The sequence below is a fragment of the Cynocephalus volans genome, chromosome 11 (assembly GCF_027409185.1).
Source record: "Cynocephalus volans isolate mCynVol1 chromosome 11, mCynVol1.pri, whole genome shotgun sequence".
Taxonomy (NCBI): domain Eukaryota; kingdom Metazoa; phylum Chordata; class Mammalia; order Dermoptera; family Cynocephalidae; genus Cynocephalus; species Cynocephalus volans.
The window spans coordinates 89,589,106-89,613,633 of record NC_084470.1 but is presented as its reverse complement, the minus strand read 5'-3'; the positions used below and the strand labels follow the sequence as shown (position 1 = coordinate 89,613,633).

The 24,528-nt window shown below is 37.4% G+C and overlaps 1 protein-coding gene across 1 annotated transcript in view; it reads right to left on the bottom strand.

Moving 5' to 3' along the window:
• The window catches only part of GRM7 (glutamate metabotropic receptor 7), a 782,386-nt gene that overhangs the window by 470,047 nt on the left and 287,811 nt on the right, over window positions 1–24,528 (bottom strand). Inside the window, exon 2 of the mRNA XM_063114276.1 lies at window positions 21,827–22,043. Coding sequence (XP_062970346.1) covers window positions 21,827–22,043 — 217 coding nt within the window. The remainder of the gene's footprint in view (window positions 1–21,826; window positions 22,044–24,528) is intronic.

The following is a 24,528-nucleotide window of genomic DNA, read 5'->3' as shown; positions in this document are numbered from 1 at the left end:
CCATTCTTTCACCCAAGCTTCACCATAAATTTGATGTTTGTTTTTGTTTCAATCATAGTAGAATTCATGTTGCTTTGATAGGGGCTCTTTTCAAACTGATGCCTTATCCTTGTTATTGCCTCAGACTAGATTCTATCCAGACATGTCATAATGAGTTAGTGATTTATTTTGGTGCAAAAATTTTTAAAAATCCATGTATAGTTTTTATACTATGCATTTTGCATGAACTTTTTGAAGACTTGTCATATGCCTATTAAAAATCTATAGTTGACTACATACATCATTTATCACATTTTAAAAATTTAGTCTATGGTACCATCGGACACAATTCTTCAAAGGAAGTATTAGTTTTCAAGTAGAACTCCGAATGTTTATTATCCTGCCCACAAATACTCAGAACTTGTTGTTCTGTTCCAAAATACAAGAAGAAAGAAACATCAGAAATTAAGTTTATGGCCATTGCCACAATGCCCAATGATGCCAGGGGGATAAATATGTAATGCTATATTATGTAATGTGTGGTAGAAGACTACATATTGACTTTCATGGATGTCCTGGGGATTTTTAGCTACAAAAGATGTCAGCATTGTTTGGAAAGCTTCTAGTGAGAAAAAATAGACTAGTCCAGCTTTTGAAAATAAGCAAAGATTGTTGAAATTGCTGTTGTTTGAATTAAGGCCACAATGTTGTAGATATATGGTGGAAAAATCATCTAGTTTACTTTCTTATCTTTAGAAGGACTGTGGCTAGCAGTTAAAAACTAGAGGACTATGGATCCAGCTATTATATTTAAGAATTTTAGGTGTGTCTACCCCATAACTTTGCTAAACTCTCTCCCCACTCCCCCAAATTTAGCTCTCAATTTTGTTAATAATAGAAAAAAAAAAAGTAGAGATCTACCATTTAAAACACCACACCAGAGTGCATCCTCATGCATTTCTTTAGCAAATCTTTTGGATTTTTAACAACTCATGTCTTACTGACATGAGTGTTATTTTGTATTATTTTGAAAATCCTGTGCTAAAAGAATGTACGTGGAAATAGAGCACACTTACACTTTCAAATACCAGTATGGAAGTCCTTTTCCCACATAAGTGCTGAAAGACACACATATTTCTAGTGAGAATGTATTCTAAATGTATTTCTGCAGCCAGGGAATAAGTGCACTGGGAAATGGTGGGTTGTTTTCATTTCATTGCTGGTGTATTATTTTCCTAGGGGAAGCTGTAGATAAAATGCTTTAAACTGTGAAGCTTTCCTGACTGCACATAACCCTCACTCAACAACATGTTATGCACTTGGCATTTACTTGGTGCTGGTGTTTAGGGAGGAGGTGATGTTCTCATTTTCTAAATCAGAGTTTTCATCAAATCATGCTTTGGGTCTCATGGTCCACATAACAAAGACCAAACCACATAGTTTGGTATGCAGGGCTCTTACTTTTTGCTTCACACATACACAATGGCACCTCCAAGGTGATGACCTTGCCTTCTTAGGGAGTATGATCTCATGGTGGGGGTAGACAATTGCATCACTACATAAATAACAGGAAAGTCATAACTTGAATGTATTCTAAAAATAGAAATATATGGTGCTATGAAATCTATTACTGTGCATGGAATTTTGTCCCCCCAATAAAGATACATTAAAGTCCTAACCCCCAGTACTTCAGAATGTGATCTTCTTTGGAAATAGGGCCTTTACTGAGATAAGGAAGTTAAAACAAGGTCATTAGGATGTGGGCCCTGATCCAGTATGACTGGTATCCTTATAAAAAGAGGAAATTGGAACACAGAGACAGATACACATAGAGAGAAGATAATGTGAAGAGACAGGGAGAAGATGGCCATCTGCAAGGCAAGGAGAGAAGCCTGGAGCAGATCCACCCCTCACAATCCTCAGAAGGAACCAACCCTGCAGACACCTTGATCTCAGACTTGTAGCCTACAGGTCTGTGAGGCAATATATTTCTGCAGTCCAAGCCACTCAATCTTCAGTACTTTTCTATGGCAGTGAGGAAGGTCAGGGAAAGTCTCGAAGTGGAGATGACAATTAAGCTGAGAGCTGAGCACTAACCAGGAAACAAGGGAGAGGAGATGTGTTCCAGGTATGGTGAATAGCATGAATATAAGACATGCATCCACATGTACAATGCTATATGTATGCATAGATGGCCCATAGGTCTGGGGTTGAAGAACTAGGAGGAAATGAAAAGCAAGGTGAGGCTGGAAAGGGATGTTGATGCCTGGTCATAAGGGGCCATGTAGGTCTCATCAAGGATTTTCTTTGCAGCTCAGTCTTTTTTCTATCTCCTCTCAGTCTATTCTACAGATATCCCTTATCTTTTTCTTCTGAATGGAAGTATCCAAATATCTGTAAAACCTCCCTGCAGTGGACATGTTTTCTGTAAGCTCAGTCCTTTTTGAGTAATCTTGCTGCGTATGAGGGTGTGTCAAGTCTTGTCAGTATCACTAACCCAGCTTCTTTCTCATAAGTGTGTGACAAGGGTTCACCCATCCGATTCCACCCTATGACAATTTGCTTTAACATTAAAGAACTTGAGGAGTAAGGCTCCACACAGGATATTGGGGTGGAGAAAAAACACTGGGCATTCAGAGACACAGCAATATTAAGTGGCATCAAAGTTATGTTCCTGGCATTTTTGAAACTGTGACAAGTATTCCTTGCTTGGGTCTTTGTGGCCATTTAGTCATCAAGCCACTTAAACAGGGTGGCTTGGTATATTGTTTCTAAAAAATTGGCCTCCATGATTTCCCTATGAACCACCCAATGCCCATTTAATGTACTCTGTTTCTACTTAAATAGCTAAAATTTGCTTTTTATAACTTAGAACCCTAGCAACTAATCCACTTCCCTTATCATCCTCTGGGTAGACAGAACAGACCTTCCTCATGATTTCACAGGTTCCTATGCCAATGGTTTTCAAAGTGTGGACCCCAGACCATCATCAGCAGCAACACCTGGGAATGAATTACAAATACAAATTCTCAGGCTCTACTCCATACCTGCTAGGGATAGGGCTCAGGAATCCGTGTTTTAACAAGTCCCCTTGATGATTCTGATGCAGATTAAAGTTTGAGAACTATTGTCCCACATATATTTCTATTTTTAGTATTTTTACAGGTGTTAAAAAAGTTTGTCTCTCTAGCAGATTCTGAGCTCCTTAGGGGAGCTGTTTGTCTTATTCATAATTTAGATCCTCAGTGTTCAGACTGGACTGACACGATTGCTTAATTGCTGGCAATGGAATGGCTGTATTCTCTTATTCTCTTTGTGAAAATGTACTAATCATTGCCCCAGGAACCGTGTCTACCATGTTCATGTCATAAGGGGATGAGTGAGAGATATCCATCTAGTTTTCTGTGTTTTCTGGCTGGTCTTGAGGTTTAAAGACTCATGTATGTAATGCTTCCACTAGGCGAGCACTACTGAATTGAAGCTGAGAGTACCACCTAGCACCTAGCACCTAGCTACTTAAGCACTGGGAGCTTAGATGAGTAAATAGGAGGAGCCACCATGCTGAGTGGAGTGAGTAACCTTCATTAACAATGGAATGAAAAGATATTTCTACAAAATGGATGCCCTGTGGTATAGGATGGAAGCCGGGTGGAAACTCGCTATTCCTATACTTTCATCTCCAGAGAAAGGATTCTAGAAAACAAGTCCACCCCTACACAGACAAGATTCTTTGAGGAAGGGGATCTTGGACTGAGTCAAATACCAGACAAAGATATTGAAACAACTTAAATGTGAAGAAAGACACAAGAAATGTGGAATGGGTCTGGGGAAAGGGAAAGGCAGAATACACATTTGACTTTACAGCTCATGAACAGTTTATAAAGCCTCTGAATGCATATATACATTTATTCAGAGAAAAAAGCAGTTTGTGGGTATATCCATGCATATATAAGAATGCAGATACTTTTTTATTCTGTTCTCATTCTTTTCTCCCTTTATTTTATATGGGTCATGTAGAGGCGATTAAACTGGAGGTTTGTCAACTACATGATGAATAATAGGACAAAATGAAATCCTATCACAGAGATGTTGGCTATTATCCTAGAACCTAGACTTGGTAGTTAGTCAAGAACATCACTTTCAAATGCAGCCTCTGGATATAATTATGTATTTTCTCCCACTGGAAAATGGCAGATAAAATTTTAGTGCTCTATGGGATATTTGGATCATGTTAACAGGAATATATTTGAATGAGGTTGTCTTATTAAACAAGAGCTACTATACAAAATACCACACACTGAGTGCCTTAACCAACAAACATTTACTTTTCATAGTTCTTGAGTCTGGAAAGTCCAAGATCAAGATGTGGGCAGAATCTGCGTCTAGGGTGGGGATTTCTTTCTGGTTTGCGGGTGGCCACCTTCTTGCTGTGTCTTCACAGGGTGGAGAGACAGAGGCAGTGCTCTCCTATTTTTTCTTATAAGGGTGTTAACCCTATCATAAATCTCCCACCCTTATGACCTTGTCTAAACTTCATCATTTCCCAAAGGCCTCACTTCTGATCCCATCATATTGGGGCAAGGGCTTCCATATGAATTTGGGAGAGAGGACAGAATTCAGTCTAGAGCAGGAGTGAATAATCTCAACAATGAAAATTATACAGCAATCACCAAAGCAATAGTGGAAACTAAATTGCACATTTAAGAAATACCAAGCACTGTGTTAAGTGTTTTAGATGAGAAGGCAGTGCTCATATATGCTGATAAACTGAAGAGGTGGAATACAGAACACTGCTCTTGGGTTGACTACTTAGCACACAGTTATCCACCTTCTCTCATAACTGCACCATAATCCTCGTCTAAGAGTGAATATCAAACTTTAACTTGGCCAGATTCTCTCAGGAATTTGTTTTCTATTTGTTTGTTTGTTTTGTAATGAGGCAAACTGACTCTGAGAATCAATGGAGTTGAGCCATTTCAATGACAGCAATCTAGAAAGGAAACTCATAGGAACCCACCACTGTAGGTCCTGATCTGCTTTGATCTTGCCTTTCGAAGGCTTACTTATCTAGTCTGCCTTGAACACTATGACACAGACACTATCTTTTCAATAAATTCAATGTTTCCTTTAAGCTAGCAAGAATCGTTCTCTGTTATTTGCAACAAAAGGACTCTTAACTAAACACAAAATGGCACTCTACAAAGGCATACGTAGGGATGTGTGGAAAACCCATGCTGATTGTAAATCCAGAGCAGGGCTAGGAAAAGCAAGGGTATGTCACAACATGCTGATTAGATCAGTTTCTTGCAGGCTGCATAAGAAACTAACACGTTTCAAAGCTGAATGCTCACTGTGAGTGGCTAGTGCAAATTACACTTATTAGGGATGGTGTTTCTTATTTTAACAATAATAAAAATAGGAGAAGCTGTAGTAGTTTTGCTTAGAGCACTGATGGGGAAATATTTGATTGATTAAAAACAAAATCACTTTCTTAAGATTCCATTACCAATAGAACAGTGAATATTAAATGCAAAGAGCCATGTTGTCTGTGTTATTAAAATACTATTCTATCTTCTATCCCTTTACTCAAGTTATATTGAAGTTCCATCCCATTCAGCTGGGAAAATCTTACCTTTCTTCATAATAACTGAAATGTAACAAAATATAATTGCTGTCATGATTTACAAGACATTTTATTTAAACATAAATAGTCAATTTTTATTTATTTCTAAAGCGAGATAAATGGCAGGGCAACATGGGCATTTCTTATTAATAAAGCGGTAAGCAGAAATCCTGGGACAATGCTTATGGTGGTGACTTTTGAACTGCCCAGGGATTGATTCAAGCAGAATCATTTTCTCTGATGTATGTCACTGCCATCAAGTGACATCTGTTCGTTAATAGGCAGCTGCCCTGGAATTGGCTTAGAAATGCAGGGATTTGGTGTACATGGTCTAGTGGTTAGAACAGCAGACCGAGAGTCCACATTTCTGGGCTAGCATCCCGGGTCTGTCACTGATACTTGAGGCTGCTTTGCAATGAAAATGATTCTGCACGACACCAAAACAATCTCCCAGTTTGGGTGGAGGCAGTGGCTGTGAAGAGATAAGGGAGGGTTCACATTAATTTGGCATCCTACAGAGAACATCTCCTGTTAACTACTGGATTACTCATTTATCAGTTAATTGTTGGGAGGAGAGGGGCAATTCTAAAACTAAAATACATCAATAGTTATTTTCCAAAATGCTCGTTCAGGCTGTTGGCTAATTTTGGTACATAACTCTTCTGTCCTAAAAAATATTACAATGGTACAGGCATAAGATTAGAAAAAGAATTCACATATGCCACTATTATAAATTCAAGAAAAATGTTTCTCTATTTAAACCCAGGAATAGCTCCTTTTCTGAAAGGAAGTTCATAATTTAAATTCTGTGCTCTCAGTGTAGAGAGACTATTAATTATAAAATTATACAAATCTCTCTGTCCCAGTTTCTCAAATTCTGAAATTGGTGATGATAACTCTTAGCCAAATCAATAAGCTTTCAGTATAACATATTATTTATTATAGTAAGATAAAGAAAAGAGGACATTTATACTGATGAAAGTCAAGATTTTCTCTTTGACATTAAAGTAAGGATATACTGTATTTCAAAATACTTAAGAATTTAAAACTACATTACTTTAAAAGCAAATTTTAATTTACATTTACTGAGTGAATTCATTGAGAATAAAAACTTAATTGTCAATGCAAAATGAATAATACAAGTATTGGTATTAGTATGTAAATTTGGAAAGCCAGATGGTACAACTGAAATTTTAAGTATCTAAATAGAGCTTTAAAGGAGTTTATCATTAATATATGTTGGTTAAATGTTAAATATTATTAAGCAAAATTTCCTGAAGAGATTTGGGGTAACCAATATTTTTCCTCTGATGTCATGATAGCAATTATTTAAATCCTGTTGAATAAATGAATGAAAGAAGTAATAAGAAGAGGACTATTATTATTTTATTTCTTTACTAAAAGGGAAATTTATTTAATGTAAATACGCACATTAATAAAAAAGAGAGATCTCAAATCAACAATCACATTTCTGCCTTAACAGTCTAGAAAATGAAGAGCAAACTTAGCCCAGACCTAGCAAAGGAAGTAAATAATAAAAATAGAGCATAGATAAAAGAAATAGAAAAAAAAAAAAAAAAAAAATCCCAGAAAAACTCAATAAAATCAAAAGTTGGTACTTTGATGAGATCCACAAAATTGACAAACCTTTACCTAGATGGACTAAAAGAAAGAGAGAAGACTCAAGTAACTAAAATCAGAAGTGAAAGAGGGGTCATTACAAACAAATTTACAGAAACCAAAAGGGTTATAAGAGAATACTATGAATAATTGTTGGTCAACAAATTAGATCATCTAGATTAAACGAATAAATTCCTAGAAAAACGCCACCTACCAAGACTGAATTATGAACAAACAGAGAGTTTGAACAGAACAATTCATAGTAAGATGAGTGATTATCATTGTTTGGATTCCAGATGCAGGACTCCTATGAGGATTTCTTGCAGGAATGGCCTTATGGTGGTGAAGTCTTGCAGTTTTTATTTGTCTGGAAAATACATTATTTCTCCCTCATTTTTGAAGGATAGCCTTGCTGGGTATAGAATCCTTGGCTGGCAGTTTTTTTCTTTTAGTGTTTTGAACATATCATCCCATTTTCTTCTGGAATGTAGAGTTTCTGTTGAGAAGTCTGCTGTTAGTCTGATATAGGCTCCCTTATAGGTAACTTGACACTTTTCTCTTGCTTCTTTTAAGATTCTCTCTTTGTCTCTGAGCTTTGCCAGTTTACCTATAATGTGTCTTGGAGAGATCTTTTTGGGTTGAATATTTTTGGGGATCTTTGAGCCTCTTGGATCTGAAGGTTCATGTCTCCCCCTATAGCTGGGAAGTTTTTGATTATTTCATTGATTAGGTTTTCCATGCCTTTCCCTTTCTCTTCCCCTTCTGGAACATCCATGATTCAAGTGTTTCTGTGCTTAAGGTTTGCTAGCTCTCTCAAATTTTCTTCATTAAAAATTTTTTTTTCCTTCTTTTTGTCCACCTGCATTATTTTGACAAAACTATCTTCAAGATAAGAAATTCTTTCTTCTGCCTATTCCAGTCTACTGATTAAACTATGGGTGTGTTTTTATTTCATTGAGTGACTCTTTCATTTCCACGAGTTCTGCTATACTCTTTTTTATGATATTAATCTTTTTTTCCTCCTGCATATCCTGGATTTTTTTTTCTCATTTCATATGTTGTCTATCTGAGTCTTTTCATATTTCAGTGAGTTTCCTTAAGATTGTTTCTTAGAAGACCTTTTTAGTCATTTCAAGGGCTTCCTGCTCTATAGGGTCTGGTATTAGAGAATTACTGTATTCTTTTGGTGGTGTCATACTTTCTTGGGTCTTCATAATTCTAGTAGCTCTATACTGATGTTTGGTCATCTGGTAGAACAGTTTCTTCTTCTTTTACTCTGGAGTAGGCTTTGAAGAGAAAGACATCTTCTTTTTTCTGATCTTTTCTGGTAACTCTCCTTGTGTCAATCTAGTCAAGTGTCTGGCAGGCTGCCTGAATGGTGGCTGTGGCTACTGCTGTGGTGTCAAGCTGCTTTTGCAGCAGCTGTGGCTGTGGCAGTGACTGTGGTGGACCACCCACATGGAAGTGGTGTTTTTGGTGTGCTCCTTGCCTGCTTCCAGATGGAGGGAGTTGCCCTCAGTTCCTGCCTTAGGACCCTGGGTGTGCTCTGCTGCTTGCCTGCTTCTGGCAAAACTGCTTGAGTAAAAGCCCCGAAGGATGAGATGTTTGGTGTTTAGGGCCTGTCCGGGGAACATAAAGGATAAAGGAAGGTAACTAACTGGTCAAACAGAAGTTGATAGAGGGGGGAAGAAATTTAAGGCAGAATGAAGGGTCTTCAATTCTCTTTCTCTGTGTTAGCTTACTCACTGAACTTTGTTTTATAGCAAAATATTAACCTGCACCTAAGTATAGACATACATCTCTCTACCACCACGATACTTTCTGAGAAAATGTGTCATGAGGCGATTTCATTCTTGTGTGAACATCACAGAGTGCACCTACACACACCTTTATGGTACAGCCTAATACACACCTAGACTCTATGGTATAGCCTATGGCTCCTAGGCTACAAACCCATACAGCATGTTACTGCACTGAAAACTGTGGGCAATTTTAACACAGTCATATTTGTGTATCTGAAAATATCTAAACATAGAAAAGGTACAGTAAAAATATGGTATTATGTATTATAAGACTGCCGTCATATATGTGGTCTGTTGACCAAAACATCATTATATGGCACATGACTATATTTGCATCTCAGTTTTATACTTGACATCCTTGTAGCTATTCATATCTTGGAAAAGTAGATATTTGTGTTTAATACTTTTTTCTACAGTTAGCATTTTCCCAAAGGAACACCTTATGGCAGGCTCTATAAAACTAGTTTTACTACAAATTTTTCTTTCTGCAATGGTTCCCCGCACAGTTTTTGAAAAAGGTTTTATTAGACTGTGTGACAAACGCCACCAGGAGATTCTCATCCCTTTCCCAGCATGCAGTGGGCCCTGTCATTTTCCTTCTCAAATGAGTCTCCTTTCTCCTGGGCTCCAACACAGAGTGTTCAGCCACCTTATTAAGCCCATGCCCCTGCAGGGAAGAACGCAGGAACAAGGCCTGTCTTCTGCCACTTCTACATTTCAAAGAAAGTTTGTTTACTCCCATTATCAAAAACCCACAGCTGCAGAGGTTTGCTTGGAGGAATTCTGGGATTTTTAAAAACTGAAATAGCATTTCTTTGTTCCAACTGCTCAGCACAAAGGAGTAAAAGCCATTCTTATCACTTAAAAATGCTCCTTGTGATCCTCTACCATTAGAATGGGTGCTCAAACACTGCAGAACTTTACAGTAGTGGTGACAAATTGTTCCCCTAACCATTCCTTACATCTCAAGTCATGGGGTAGGGCAGCTCCAGTTGGATCATCCGATGGCTCAAATCTGACTCAGTGAGTGAACCCTGTCACAGACATAAAGGTTGTTAAATTGCATTTCCCATCTCTTCAGAAAGCTAGTCATTTGGGGATCTATTAGTATTTAAAGCTGCAAAGGTTTCTTCTAAGCATCTGGTTAAAGGAAAAATGAAGAAAAAAAGAAAAAACCACTTTTATTTCAAAATGTTAACAGAACTACTTCAACTAGAACATTTTACATCACTATTAATTATTCCTTTTCCTCCAAATGTGCATTACAGGGATAGACAAGAAAATGGATTTTACCACATTTTGTCCCGCACCTTTGTCATTTCCCCCACTATTAGCTGCCTCTGGGTGTCAAGATCTAATGTTTATGTTGGGATGTCAACTAGAGTTCCAAATAAACATCCTGTGGAGTTGTTATTTCACCATTCCACATTCCTGTAGCCAAGGGATGACCACATGATCAGTGACAGACATTGGGATACTTTCTCCCTAGATTCTGAGTTTGGAGCATGGAACTGAAGGCTGGAATGGAATTGGACTGATTCATCCTGTTGCTGGTGCCATAGAGACACACTTGGTCATCTTCTGCTGCCTGGATCACCAGAGTAGCCTCTTTCTTATCTCTTCCAAGCCTGGTTCTTTAGTTTACTTCCAATTCCATGAGTTACCTCACAAACTTCCCCCTCCAAAAAAAATTTTTTTCTTGGTAATTCTCAAAACATTTTTAAACAAATTATTTACATAGCCAATAAAGATTAAATAAACAGATAAAAACAACAACAATAAAAATGTGATAAAAAAGATTCCAAAATAGCTTGAAATTCTATTGTCATGATGCATGGTACCAGTTCTGCTCCTCTAGAGCATAAGACGAAGTCATGATACAGAAGTGTATGTTCCTATTATATTTTGCTGTGAACTCATTCATGAACTTTACACTTAGGGAGCTGACATGAAGGCTGAAGTTGTTTTTTGTACACACTCAACTGTAAACAAGTTTTTATGTTTTTACATAATAAATATGAGAATGAGTTCTTTCTGTAAAGGGAGTAGACACAAACCAAGTAGCAAATAATAATCAACACCCGAAAGCCAGTCAAACTGGAAATCAGAAAGCTTAGTAGAAGTGTCTTATGCTATTGATCCCGTTGCCACCCAAAGCTATTACTCTAATATGAATGCGGTAACCTAAGGCTGAGTGAATTTGTTCAGATAAAATAAGCTCCATCCAAACCTTACCCTCACTGTTATGAGAAAATGGAAACTTTATTTTATACAGTAACATTAAGGGAGCACCTTGGGAAATATTGTCATCTAAAGAAAATTTGTAAAGGTGTGTATCACTAGTGGCCCTCATCTCCTGATTATACTTTGTCCCATGCTTGTCACTTTATCCCCAGAATCCCATGATCTGACTCTACTCTAGGGTATTAGTCTGTTTCTGTTGCTTATAACAAAATATCCAAAACTGGGTGATTTATAAAGAAAACAAAATGTATTTCTTATAGTTTCGGGGGCTGGGAAGTCCAAAGTCCAAGGAACACGTTTGGTAAAGGCCTTGGTGGTGGTGACCGTGACCCAGAGGTCTCACATTGTGAAAACGGCCTAGCAAATTGAGACTAACCTCTCACATGCCATCCTTTTAAAGCCCTCAGAACCACGCCTCTGACCACAATTATTAATCTGTTCACTATGGCATGGTCCTACAATCTAATCACCTCTTCAAGGCCCCACATTTCAATTACCATAATAAGACTTCCCATGCTCTTAGCAGTCACAGTGGGGATCAAGCTACTAATACATAAAACTCAGGGGACACAATCCATGTCATTCAGTGGTCCGTCATGCATCACCACTAATATTTAGTCTCCAACCAGTATCGTTCATCTGCTCTTCTGTCTGCCTTCTCAATGAGAGATTTTATTTAGAAATTTTGAAATATGTGGGATACAGTGTTACTATTTGGTTGAGTATCTTACACTGATTTAGAAAAACACATAGAATCATAGTGAAATATATTAAAGCTGATTTAGTCCAATTCTTTAAAAAAGCAGTAACTTGATTAATATATATATGTACATATATTCATTACAAAATGTGCTTATTCTACTGTTTCCTTTCCAATTTAGATTTAGTTATGCCTACGATATCTAGTATTCCATTCTTTAATAATACTTGTACAGTGGGAGGCTCATTCACAAACTGATGTGAACCCTAAAGCAGGATGCAATCTGTGAGCCTAATGTAAGTCATTCCGAGTTCTACTTCCTATCTTAGTTACTCACTGGTTACTGTTGAGCAAAGCACAGTGAAACAGACTGACAACAAAGTTTACATTAGCCATTCAATAGTGTGGAGACTGAGACGTGTACTGAGTGCGCCACCATAGACCAGGGTTTTACAAAATAGCACTCATGAACCTGACATGGAACTAAGTATTACTACTTTTTCACCAAAAAATAAAAATAAAAGATTGTCAGAAGCAGCTATACTTTCTGTACCAACTAGCATTAAGTCTTTGAAAACAACACACTTTCATGGAATTAGTCACCAGTCATCACAATTTCTTTGGTCATAATTCTGACAACTTCACCTTTCCTAAGGGAATGGATCATCATTTCTTATAAGAAATATACCTGGCATGTGTGAGTGCTGTTGCTTTCTAAAATTTAATTAAATCCAAAAGGATCATTAACATCTTAGGAACAATAAATCTTTTATGTGTATCCACATTTTTATTAAGCATTTTTTTCTATTTTTGAGCACTTCTAATACATACTTCTTTTTTTTATCTGAAGTAAGACCTTTGTCATTATTATGATGACTTCCTCTGTGTGTAAAAGCCTATGTTGTAACCTATGCACTCGTTTCTCAAAAGAACATCCTAATACTGTTGTTTGTAGAGCGTAATGATATCTGAGACATCTGCCTAAATAGGAGCTTGCTTGACAATTAATGCCAACTGTAAAATGCAATAGAATAATACTGCCCAATGATTACTGGCGTTATGTTTTAAGTGCTTGCTATTTAAGTCATGGAGCCAAAAGAGTAACAAGCAATGTGAATAACTGAGAATAGACAAATTCGGAGCTACACAAGGTCAAAGTATTTCAAAGTCAGTCAACATAGTTTGTGTTTAGGATGGCTATTATTACTGCCAGAAATTTTGATCATCTGCTGTTCTTCAGTTTGCAGAGTGCTAATGCAGTTGATGTGGGGCTTTGTAGAATTTTCTATAATCTCTGAAAAGATTTACCCACAAGGATCCATTTGCCAAATTAAAGGAAAACAGATCCCTTTGCATAGGGCTCAGAGAGGCTACATTTACATCCATCAAGTTGCTCAAAATACAAAATAATTTAGGAAGAAACTGAAGTCCATTAAATAGACATTTTGCAAGCGACAAATCATTAATATAATATTTCTTGGACTGAAATGTCTACCTATTTTTCAGAGCTGTTCATTTGACTAATTTCAGTGCTCACCTTCCTGCCTCTGTTTTAATGAATATTACATTTTTCTGTGTGAGCACAGTTTAAAGCCTCCTCCCCTTTACTTGCCTCTTCCAATGAGGTGGGACACTGGGAAGCAAGTCTCTCGCAAAGACAATCAAAAAAGACAGCATTGTTTACACTGTGATCATCTATCTTTTGGTTAGAGTACTGGAATTACATTGGGGAATATCTCTTCCCATTGTGTGTGGCTCAAAAATCAAGGTGTCCTACTTTCCCTCAACCCAAACAAAATCAAGTGATTCAAAATCAAGGTGCCCTACTTTCCCACAACCGAAACAAAGGCAAGTGCCACAAGTAGCTATTTCACTTTCTCTGGTGTGATACTGAAATCTGAGCACCGTGATACACATGGAGGGCATATTGGTTGCACTAGACTTCAGTAATGGCAGGAGATGTCTAAGTAATTTTTACTACTCTGAAAATCTTAGCTACCCTAGACTGGTCACTCTTGAACCTTTTTCTGTATGATTCCCTCCAATTCTAGAAGCTAACTGATATTCTTCCTCTCTCTCTCTCACTCTCACTCTCTCTCTCTCCATATATATATATATATATATATTTTTTTTTTTCCTACAGAAATGTATTTCTCTTGCTGATACCTATTAGAGTCTGTGAGATTCAGAAATGGGAATCTCTTCTAATGAATATTTCTATAAAGACTGGGAAGAGAAAGCATCACCTTAAAGGCTGACTGGAGTCTCATTAAGTAGGGAGAATAGATCAAACTTTCTGCATCCAAACTTTATTGGTTATAATGATATTATTATAAAAAAATGATTAGTTCCCAATGTAAGCTAGCACAGAACAACAATGTTCTCTCCCCCTACCCACTGACCAAGAAATTCTATTGTTCAATAGAATTTTCTACATTTGAGTCTCTATCCCTCTCATTAAAGATGAGCTACGTTCTCTTTCACAGCGTCTATAACCACCATGCCGGAATCCTGTGTTCTTTCTCTCCTTAGCACAGGTATCATATGGCAGTCATTCCCAAGTAGGTGAGTACAGGTGGAGTTCACTTTACCTTCAGATCTTTTTATATGCAGATATATTTCTCAGGTGGAGTGAAGGTAGGTGGAAGAGACGAGAGGAAGTAGCTGAGGTATGCTTTTCTGCTGTCTACTTCTTCACGCAGCAAAAGCACTCTGTCATAATCTATTTGTAGTGCCATGCCAACAATGACAATCTATTGCCTAAGAGGAACCTATCCTTTGCAATTAGGATGACATGCATCTGAGAATTGTCTGAACCAAGAGAGACTAGTTTTCTCAGAAAATATGGGATAATTTTGCAACCCAGAGAAGCAATATGCTGGTTCCCAGTGAGTTACTGCAGGAGTTAGGGCAGGAAACTGAAGCTCTTAGCTCAAGTCAGAGCATTTTTTTCTGGAATGGTTTCCATGTTGGTTGGAAGAGAATTTTTATATCACATTCATAAAAGAATCATAAAATTTTCCAAAGCAATTGTTTTTCTCTTATATTATTTAAAAATTCAAATACTATCAAACAAATTTATTTTGGATTTTTAACATGATTTTATCTTTCTAGAATGTCAACCACAATCCTCCTTAGGTCAGCCTTGTCTGGCTAACTCCTACTCACCTTTAGGGCTTAGTTAAGTATCTGCCTTCTTCCAGAGTCTTCTCTTGAGGTATGCTCCACCCAGGCTGGATACATTACTCTACTTTTGTATTTCTACTCTTTGAAAGCAGAGATATTTTTCCTATTGTTACTACTGTAATTGTTATTTACCATTATTATTCTGGAACAGTACCTGCCACAAAGAATGTATTTGGATATACATTACAAGAGCATAAGTCATATCAGCAGATTTCTTGTACCATTTTTTTCCTCCTACAAAGTTAATTATTGCACACTAATTATCTTTTTAGGAAATCAGAATCGGAAAAACTTTTTTTTTTTTTTTACCAGCTACAGCCTCACAGTCATTACCACTTGTAACATTAACACATTACTTATAAATTCAATGTGTGTTGATTGAACCTGGTCTGTGTTGGCTCTACCTTAAGTGTGGAGTATTGAAAGTCAAATACAACATATGGTCTATCCTGAATAACCTTGCTTTCTAATTGGAGAGGAGAACTAGGCAGATGGTTAAAATGACATGCAACGAATTCTATGATAGAGTTCAGCACAGGGTGTTATGGACACCCCTAATTACATTAAGGAAGAAGAGACGTCCCTAATTACATTAAGGAAGGCTGAAGGCAAGCAACAGAAGTCAAGTTTGTCTAGATTAAGCAGAAAAATAATTTATTTAAATTATGTTTCATAATTCACAGAATCACTGGGGAGGCCAAGGAACCAAAAACAGAAAATGAACAGAATTGAAGGGAAGCGAGGCTGTCAGAATTAAAACTAAAAAAAAAAAAAAAAAAAAAAGCCACAGAACCAAGTTGTCCAGGCACTATTGTCTTTTCTCCTGGAAATAGGGAGTTGGAGTTTGCACTACTGCAGCCACCTGATGCTGGATACCACATCTACCTCAGGAAAATGGCGATTACTGCTGCTGCTGTTGTCAATGGATGACTTTTCCACTGCCCCCACTTCCTGTGTCCCTTTGTCTTGATTTTTGAATGGTGGCTATGTCTGATTTTCCGAGACTGGGTATGTTCTAGCTTCTAAGGAGGCTGGAACATGAATATATGGCCTTTTTAGCTCTACAGTGGTATACAGGTTCCTTCTCTTACTAAACTTTGTGGAATTGGTCATTCTGTATGCATTCATTTATAAAGATGGACTTAAAAATGTTGTGCTGTTAAAAAGGTAAATCCCAAATAGGACTATGAAGAAAGGGTGAAAAAGAGGTAGCTTTCTCTTAGGTGTTATGTTCTGAAATAATAAATTGAAGTTAGTCGGCATTCCAGACAGAAAGCAAAGCATTTGTAAAGGTGTAGAATATCTTGATACTCACAGAAAGTTGAATGTGGTGGGTATAGAGTATATGTGTGTGAGGCGTGGGGTGGGGGTTGCTGCTCTGTTAGCTCAGTTGGTTGGAGCACAGTGGTGTAACACCAAGGTCAAGGGTTTGGATCCCCGTACCGGCCGGATGCCAAAAAAAAAAAAAAAAAAGAGTATATGTGTGGGGGCTTGAGATGGGAATTAAAGAGGGTAAGTATTAAAGGAGACACCAGATTATAAAGGACCATATATTCCATGCTAAACATCTTTTACTTAATGCTCTGTGAAATGGGAAGCTAGGAACAGGCACCAATATGGCTTCGTTTGGGTTTTAGAAAATTGTCTGAATAGCTGAATGGATACAGTATTGGAGGGGTTATTCTGGAAGAATGGACAACTGCAGCTATAAATCAAGGTGAATAAAATGAGTCCCAGAACTAAGGTAATTGTAATGATAATGCGGAGGAGAAATGTGCGGAGGAGAAATGTACGGAAGAGGCATTGTGCTAATCACTAAGGATCCAAAACCAAATAAAATACTAAGTCTCTTCTTGAGAAACTTACAGTTTAGTTTTAACCACACCTAATGATAAATGATATTATAAGAGTTTTTGTGACTTTTGTGTCTTGAAAATAAGTCCTCAAATGCTTAATATCTATATGTAAGCTAGGGCCACCAAACACCTCGTAAGAGAAATAATCCATCTAGTTATTAACATGTGTCAGAAAAAAAAGGGAGGGAAATCCTTGAATTTGACATAGATGGTGGTATTGGGAATTATAGCCTTGATGCACTGTACTGCAATTAGTTTTATATGGGAATGACCAGAGGGAAGAATAGCATAGACTCAGGGTGAGTGCAACTGTAATAAACCACAGCAAACACATCAATTTTTTTTTTTTCCCTAAAAGGCAAAGTGGAAAAGTACAGCTCTTCCTTCCTTCTCAATTAATTGAATGCCTTCTGTATACTTGGAATTATGCTAGATGATAAGGACATAAGACAATGTTCTTGCCCTCAGGGAGCTTACAATAAACTGGGGGAAACTGACAATTAGCAACCCACCCCACACAATGAAAGAGAGCATTGCACTGTGGAGGAGGGAGGCACGCATGCTATAAAACCCCATAATAAGCAAATCCAACTCGTTCCTGAGGTCTAAAACACTGAGGGCTGAATAATGATTAATAATTGTCAATTAAGTCTTCACCTAATTATTCTAAAAAAGAATATTCTCGGTCAAGGTAAAGTATTAATTTAAAAGAAGTTCCAGAGTTTATCTGAGTAGTAATCATTACTTAATAAAACCAATTGAAATAACTGCACTAAGTGGTTGTCATGAAGCTCCAAAGGGTAATTCAAATGTTTTTTTCAGATTTTGAAAAGTTGACCTACACAGTGGTCCCACAGCAGCGACAAATCATTACTAATGTTGCCATAATGTGAAGCTGTATCTGTGGGATTTCCCTGGAAATACTCCAACATACTAAAAGAGACATATAAGTAGTCCTTACTCTTATAATTCTTGAATCAAATTTGGTTCAAAGGATTTGGGACTTATTAGTGCCATATGCTATCATACACATTTATCTTGAACCTCACTTAGAAAAACAAGTATTTGTATCTAATTTAGGCCATTTACTTTGACCTGAATTTTAAAGCACATTTTCTCATTCCTTGCAATATTAAGCAATAAATTGCTTTTGTTGCTATTGCATGTGCATTCATTCAAATAAACAGGGCAATTTATGCAAATATAACTGTTCTACAAAATCTCATTATTTGAAAAAATCATGCTACAGTCTTCTTTGAAAGTTCAACACGGAGCAACATCCATGTGCATTTAAGTCTTCCAGGACTATTCATCGGAGAAGGATTATTGAGGTTTTCTTTGAAAGCTTAGAAAAACCATGCTTAGGCTTCCATGTTCGAAACAAATCATGTGACCCCTGGTAAAGGATGGCTTTATTTCTCTGATATGATTGTCTTGAATTATTCCATCAGAAAATGATAAGAGAGAGCTTACCCATGCTCTGCCACTATGTGCATTGTGGAGGTACTTCAGGCTCTGGTTTATAAGTAGTCTCTGCCTTAGGACTTAAGTCTAAAGTAAATTTTGAACTAAAGCATTGTAAAAAGGGGAAGCCATTCATAAAAGAGAAGAATCACAATCTTCAAAGTTAAACTGTTCTGAAAGAATGGAAGTAAATTCTTCCAGTCTGCCAGCAGTTCACAGAAACATTGAACCTATGTGTTCTCTCTCTCTCACACACACACACATGCACAAACATGCACGCACTCCACATAAACAAGACAATGCAAATAGCTCATGTCCCTTTCTTCTTATGCTTCTTATATGATGAAAGCACATTGAAAGAACAGTAACTCAGAAAATATAAAAGAAATAACATTGTAATTACAACAGGTAGATAACCATCCATCACTCAAGTTATTTTCAAACTTTTTAAACTCAAAAAAATAATTCGACTTATTTGTAGAGAACCAGTATGATGTGCAAATAATCAGGTATTACTGGGTATTAGATGCTTCCGCATGCACCATCTTATTTATTTATGATGAAGAAGGCATCATTAATCTCATTCTCTGTATGAGAAACTAAGTCTTGGAAAATTAAATCATGTTTCCAGATTTTTACAATACAGGAGTGAGGGAGTCTACTGTTCAAATCCAGGTCATTCTGACACCATAACCAGTGTGCTCGCTTATTTCTGTGCCACGTGGCATCACCTACACATATACAGTGAACTTGTATCTTTCTTCAGGGTCAGATATTACAGTGACCAGGTGAGGGAAAAAGTGAACATTTAACACCCTTGAAAATTCCCTAAAATTCTCTAAACATGTGTACTTACCAGAAATTCCAGTAGAGCAAGCTTTTTTCTTTTCTTTTCTTTTTTTTTTTCTGAACTAGAATACATATTGGTTTTTTTACTGAATACCAGAAAGAAAAGGTGTATTCTTTTTAGAGATTGTGGAATATAAATATGTATCTTTAAATGCAGAATCACCTTTGGAGCAGCAAGGTACTCACATTACTAGAAGTCCACAGAAATGAAACTGACAATAAATCTCATGTTTTTTCTAGGTTATCCTGACACTGCATGAGTAGACTTACCCCACACCATGTAAATTGTAATTTCCCCTTCTTTTTCTCCCTTCCTTCCTCCCTCCCTCCCTTCCTCTCTTTCTCCCTTTCTATCTTCCTTTCTCTCTCTCTTTCTTTCTTTCTCATTGGAGAGGAGGGGTGTTTGCTAAGCACATAAGTAAATTAATTTAAATTGCACATATGACAGTTTTAATGAATTCAATTATAAATACATGCCAAATACCATAATATTTATAAGAGAAGAGAAACTAATCTTTGAGACATTACCTGAACCCTCAATGTTTTCTCACATTTCTGCAGCACCAGCTGGCTTTTCAGCTACTCTCATGTTCAAGGGGAAAGCCACTCAGATTGAAACATTTGTCCTGATCTTAAGGCAAGAAAAGCTGCCTTTTCTTGGGTAATCAACACGATTTTGACCTCATCAATGCTGTAAATTTTGTAACAAAGCAGTATTCTTTCTTTACTTTATCCAGTACAAAGTTCAGTGTTAAACGTCAGATGCACTTGTAGCAATTATGTACTGCAAGACGGTATGTGAACTTTATCGCTGAGCTTTATCTTACTATGTTACCTATAGTTTCTTTTCATCTTGTCTTATCTATTTACTTCTATGCTGATATTTTAGATATTTCTCTAAGTCATCCCCCTCCTCCAGCTTTATTTTGATCAAAGTTCGATTCAAAGAAACAAAGAAAAAAAAAAAAAAAACATAGTCATCAAAAATGATTAGGTATCTCTTTGGCGGTCCATGAAGTCAATTGTTTTATGAGTCCTATAAATTATGACAATCCACAAGGCCAGAGTTAAGATTTCTTTTCTTTTCTAATCAGAAAGTTTCTAACTAAGTTACACTTAAAAATGTTTCCCTTAGGAACATAGCAGCTGGGGCAACAGAAGTGAATGAGACAGATGTGGTCTCTTCTTAGAGTCTTGGAGACAAAACAGTAAAAAAAAAAATTAAAAAAAGAAAAGAAATTAAGCTAACATGTGATAAGTACTTTGGGAGAACCCAGAAATGGTGTTTAGGATAAGACTTGTCAATGATTAAGAGCCATCTAGTCAATGGTATTCAGAGTAAGAGTATTTCAGTCAGAAGGAAGAGTGTAAGAATAACCCAGACATTCAGTGAATTTTTGAAATTGCAGCTGAGGATGACACACTGAATCAAAGCCATGGGATTTACAAACAAGCCCTAGCTCCCTTCTTCCAGCAACCATGTGCAGATACCTCATTAATACACTGATGCATTGTACGTCTGAGTATGTCTTAAGTCTGGCAGTCAAATTCTCAAAGCCATATCTTCAGGATTTGTGATACTTTTCTTCATAAAATAAACCTCTGTTTCTATTGCCTTGCTTGTTTGTTGGCTTTTACAGTCAGTTAACTGTTCTGGTTAATAACAATTTGGATTGGATGAAATTCTTACAAACAAAACTGAGGACCTGATCATAGCATAAAAACTGTATAGGAATATCCATATTATATATGTATATAGTTACTATATCCAACATACCCATATGGGAAAATTGTAATATTTAACATCAGGATTTCTAAGTGTGAGAATTTTGTCTCATTTTTCAAAATCTACACAGTGGAAGACAGCTGGCCAAACATTTGAACCCATTACTTACAAGTTGAGCTAAATAAACAAATATGAAAGAGTCCTCTTCAAGGGCTACTAAATAGAACTGCCATTTTCAAAGTAATCTAAAGTTTGAAAGACTATTTGTCTAACCACATTCTATTTCCTGGATAATTTACATAATTTTGTTCTGACTAAGTCATTCAAAGGCATCACTGTTATCCTTTAAATTAAAGAGGCGCTGTGAATGGGAAGGTATAATTCTAAATAATTCTCCCTATTTGGGAAAGGGACAGAAAAGAAGAGCATCCATGGAGAGGAACATCTAGCCACATTTCTCAGGTTTCCATATACAGGCTGGAATCCACCCTATTACCTGTTAGGCAGAAGTAAGATATCAATTTTAGTACGTATTTTCTTCTCTTCTTTTTTCTGTTAGTACTTAAGGGACTCGAGTTTTAGACATTTAACAATCTCTCCAAAAATAACAAAATGTTATAAATGAAGCCTTTACAGACATAGTTCTCAGGACCTGGGGAACATGAGCGTGGGAACCGGGTGATTATCTATAGTGTTTATTTAATAAGGTCTGAAGAGAATCCTACAAGCCACAGACGTTTGAAGAGGGTCGACTTGATCATTGCAATATCTTCCTACCTGCCTCTTTGGAAATCTGCGTGAAGGATTCCACACCTTTCTCTCCATAACTTCCTTCAGATGCGAGAGTAGACACATAATTCCAGCCTAGAGCCTTTACAATGTCTACCATGGCCTGGGCTTGGAAGGAATCGGGTGGGACCACGCGAGAGAAGAAGTCATAGCGCCGGTCGTCACTTAGCTCGGGTGCCGTTGATGCATAACTAATCTGGGGGATCTGAAAAGACAAGAAAGCACCACATGAGAGCACACCATCAGGAAGGGAGAGACTCATTTTTACTTATGACAATTTATTCAGAACACAGGGCTTAAGTTGCAAAGGGGATGTGCCTTTTGCCAAACACCAACTACCGTGTAATTTTAGGCCACCTAAATGCAACCATCCACTTCTTAGCAGCATGAAAGTACTGTCTTTGGTGCCTTGCCCTTTTATTGTCTCCTCCTAGGAAGAGGGAATGAGGATAGTATGCGAATTACAAGGGCAGGGTCATGGTTGTTTAGAAGAAAAGGATTTATAACCATTCTACCAAACATTGGGTATTATGCTTTACTTCTTATAAGCAAGCAGAAATAAAAACACAACAGCCTAATTGGAGTGTATATAGAGATCAGTTCAATCTCTATATGTATATATGTATATAGAGATAGCACTAACACAGCTTGTGAATACTGGTGATATCATTAGCTATCTAACATCGATTGAATGCTGATGACCTGAAAAAAAATACCCAAGTAAGCTGCATGCATTATCCAATTTATTCCTCACGAGAATGTTGTAAAGTAACTCAGTGACACACCTAGCCCTAGGCAAAAGGGTTTCCTACCCTGAGGCCTTTACCCCAGGGGTCTTTGCACTTTGGAGAGCCTTCCTTGAAATTTTATAAATTCCCCTCTAGGGGCTGGAAAGTGAGCTGGCAATCCAGTCTGGGTGGAGCCCACAAGGGCCTCTGATTCCTTTCTTTTCCTTTTAGGGCCCCCTCTGGCCCTCTACTCAACATGGTAGGTATTAGCCAGATGTCCCAAGGAGCTCTAGAACTTGCATTTATGGTGATCATCCTAGGGCCCCATAGTAGGATAACAATCAAATTACTTAGCCAGTATAGTATTTATTTCTTAGAATCATGTAATATTAGGCTACCTAACTAGTCTTGACACTTGATTCTAGCTAAATTAAATTATATATACATATAGAAAGAGCTGCAAAAAATGTTTGCCTGGGATCTCAAGTACCCTAAGGGCAGCCCTGAATTAGTCATCAATGCGAAAGCTGGCTTAGGCCTAACTTCAGGAACTTTATGCTAGCTACCTCTACAATACACTACCCCCAAACACCTCACCCTCACCCCGACAGACCTGTTCTATGTCTTAACTCTAGCAAGTAGTAGACAATGATTGGTACAATTAATTTGTCTGTAAGAATGATCAACTCTGACAAAATTCTGCTTGTGAACTGTCCCAGGACTTACCCCTGCTTTATCACGACAGTATCTCAGATGTCTAAAGGCCAGTTTTGATTTTTGCTCAGACTAAGCCGAACAGCCCAGTTTGGCCCAAACATGCCAAAGCTATACTCAAGTTGACTCTCTGACTCTAGAAAATTCTATAAATATTAACCTATTTGTCTCCTTCCTGTGTAACTTTTCTAAAGTGTACCCTTGTCATTGTTTAAGGCTAGTCACCACATCTGTAAAATCATTTCTCCACCAACTCTTCTAGGTCAGCATTAGAATGAGGTCACGTGGCCCTGATGTTACAGGACTCCCTGTCTTCCAAGCAGCCTATCCAGCCAGTTCCGCTTGTGACCACTGGGGGCAGGCTCTCTGTTCCTAACTCAAAGCCCAAAGCCAGTGTGAGAAAGCCTCAGTTTCTCCCAATGGGTCTCTTTACCCGAGTAACTCCTCTAGGGAGGGGCAGTGGAAGGAAAACGGAATTTGGGGTTGACAAGATCTGGGATCAGAGCTTGATGCTTCTGTTTACTATTGTTTTCTCTGGTGAATTTATTTCACATCAGTGAGTTGACTGCATCATTAGTACAAGGCTGCTCTGAGAGGCAGGGATAATGAACGTGCATTGTTTACCATAATGCCTGGAATAGAGTGGGTGTTTAATACATGGGGGTAATAGTAATTAAATTAGAGAATAGTATCCTCTTCCTTACTAAGATTACCCAGTCCCCACATTTCACTTTGCAAGTTCCCTGCAACATATGTTGTCACAAGCATCCTTCTTTCCCTAAGGCCAGAAAATATTTTTACATATTCCTATCATTATTGCTTTAGAAATAATATCTACTATTTATTCAACTCTTCATTATATGGCAGTCATGTTATAAAAGTGTTATATACATTATACAGAGAACACTCTGTAGTACACTACACTATACTATATTATCCTGTCCTATTCTGTCTTATCCTATTCCATATTCTATTCTATCCTGTCATTAACTTGCTTTACAAGAGAGGAAAGTGAGGCTTAGAAGAAGAATATGACCTTGCCTCGGGTCACAAAGCTGTAAAATAGAGAGAACTACTTCAAACCTGCAACAGCCCAGTGCAAACCTCTGAACTCTTAACTATGATACTTTGCTTAATTGTTACTAATATATTTAATAATAAGCATAGAACAAGGAAGGCCAGTAGATTACTGGAGTCCAGGTCAATTTCTGCCCACATCAGTGACTACACAGCCACTAAAAGTTATTT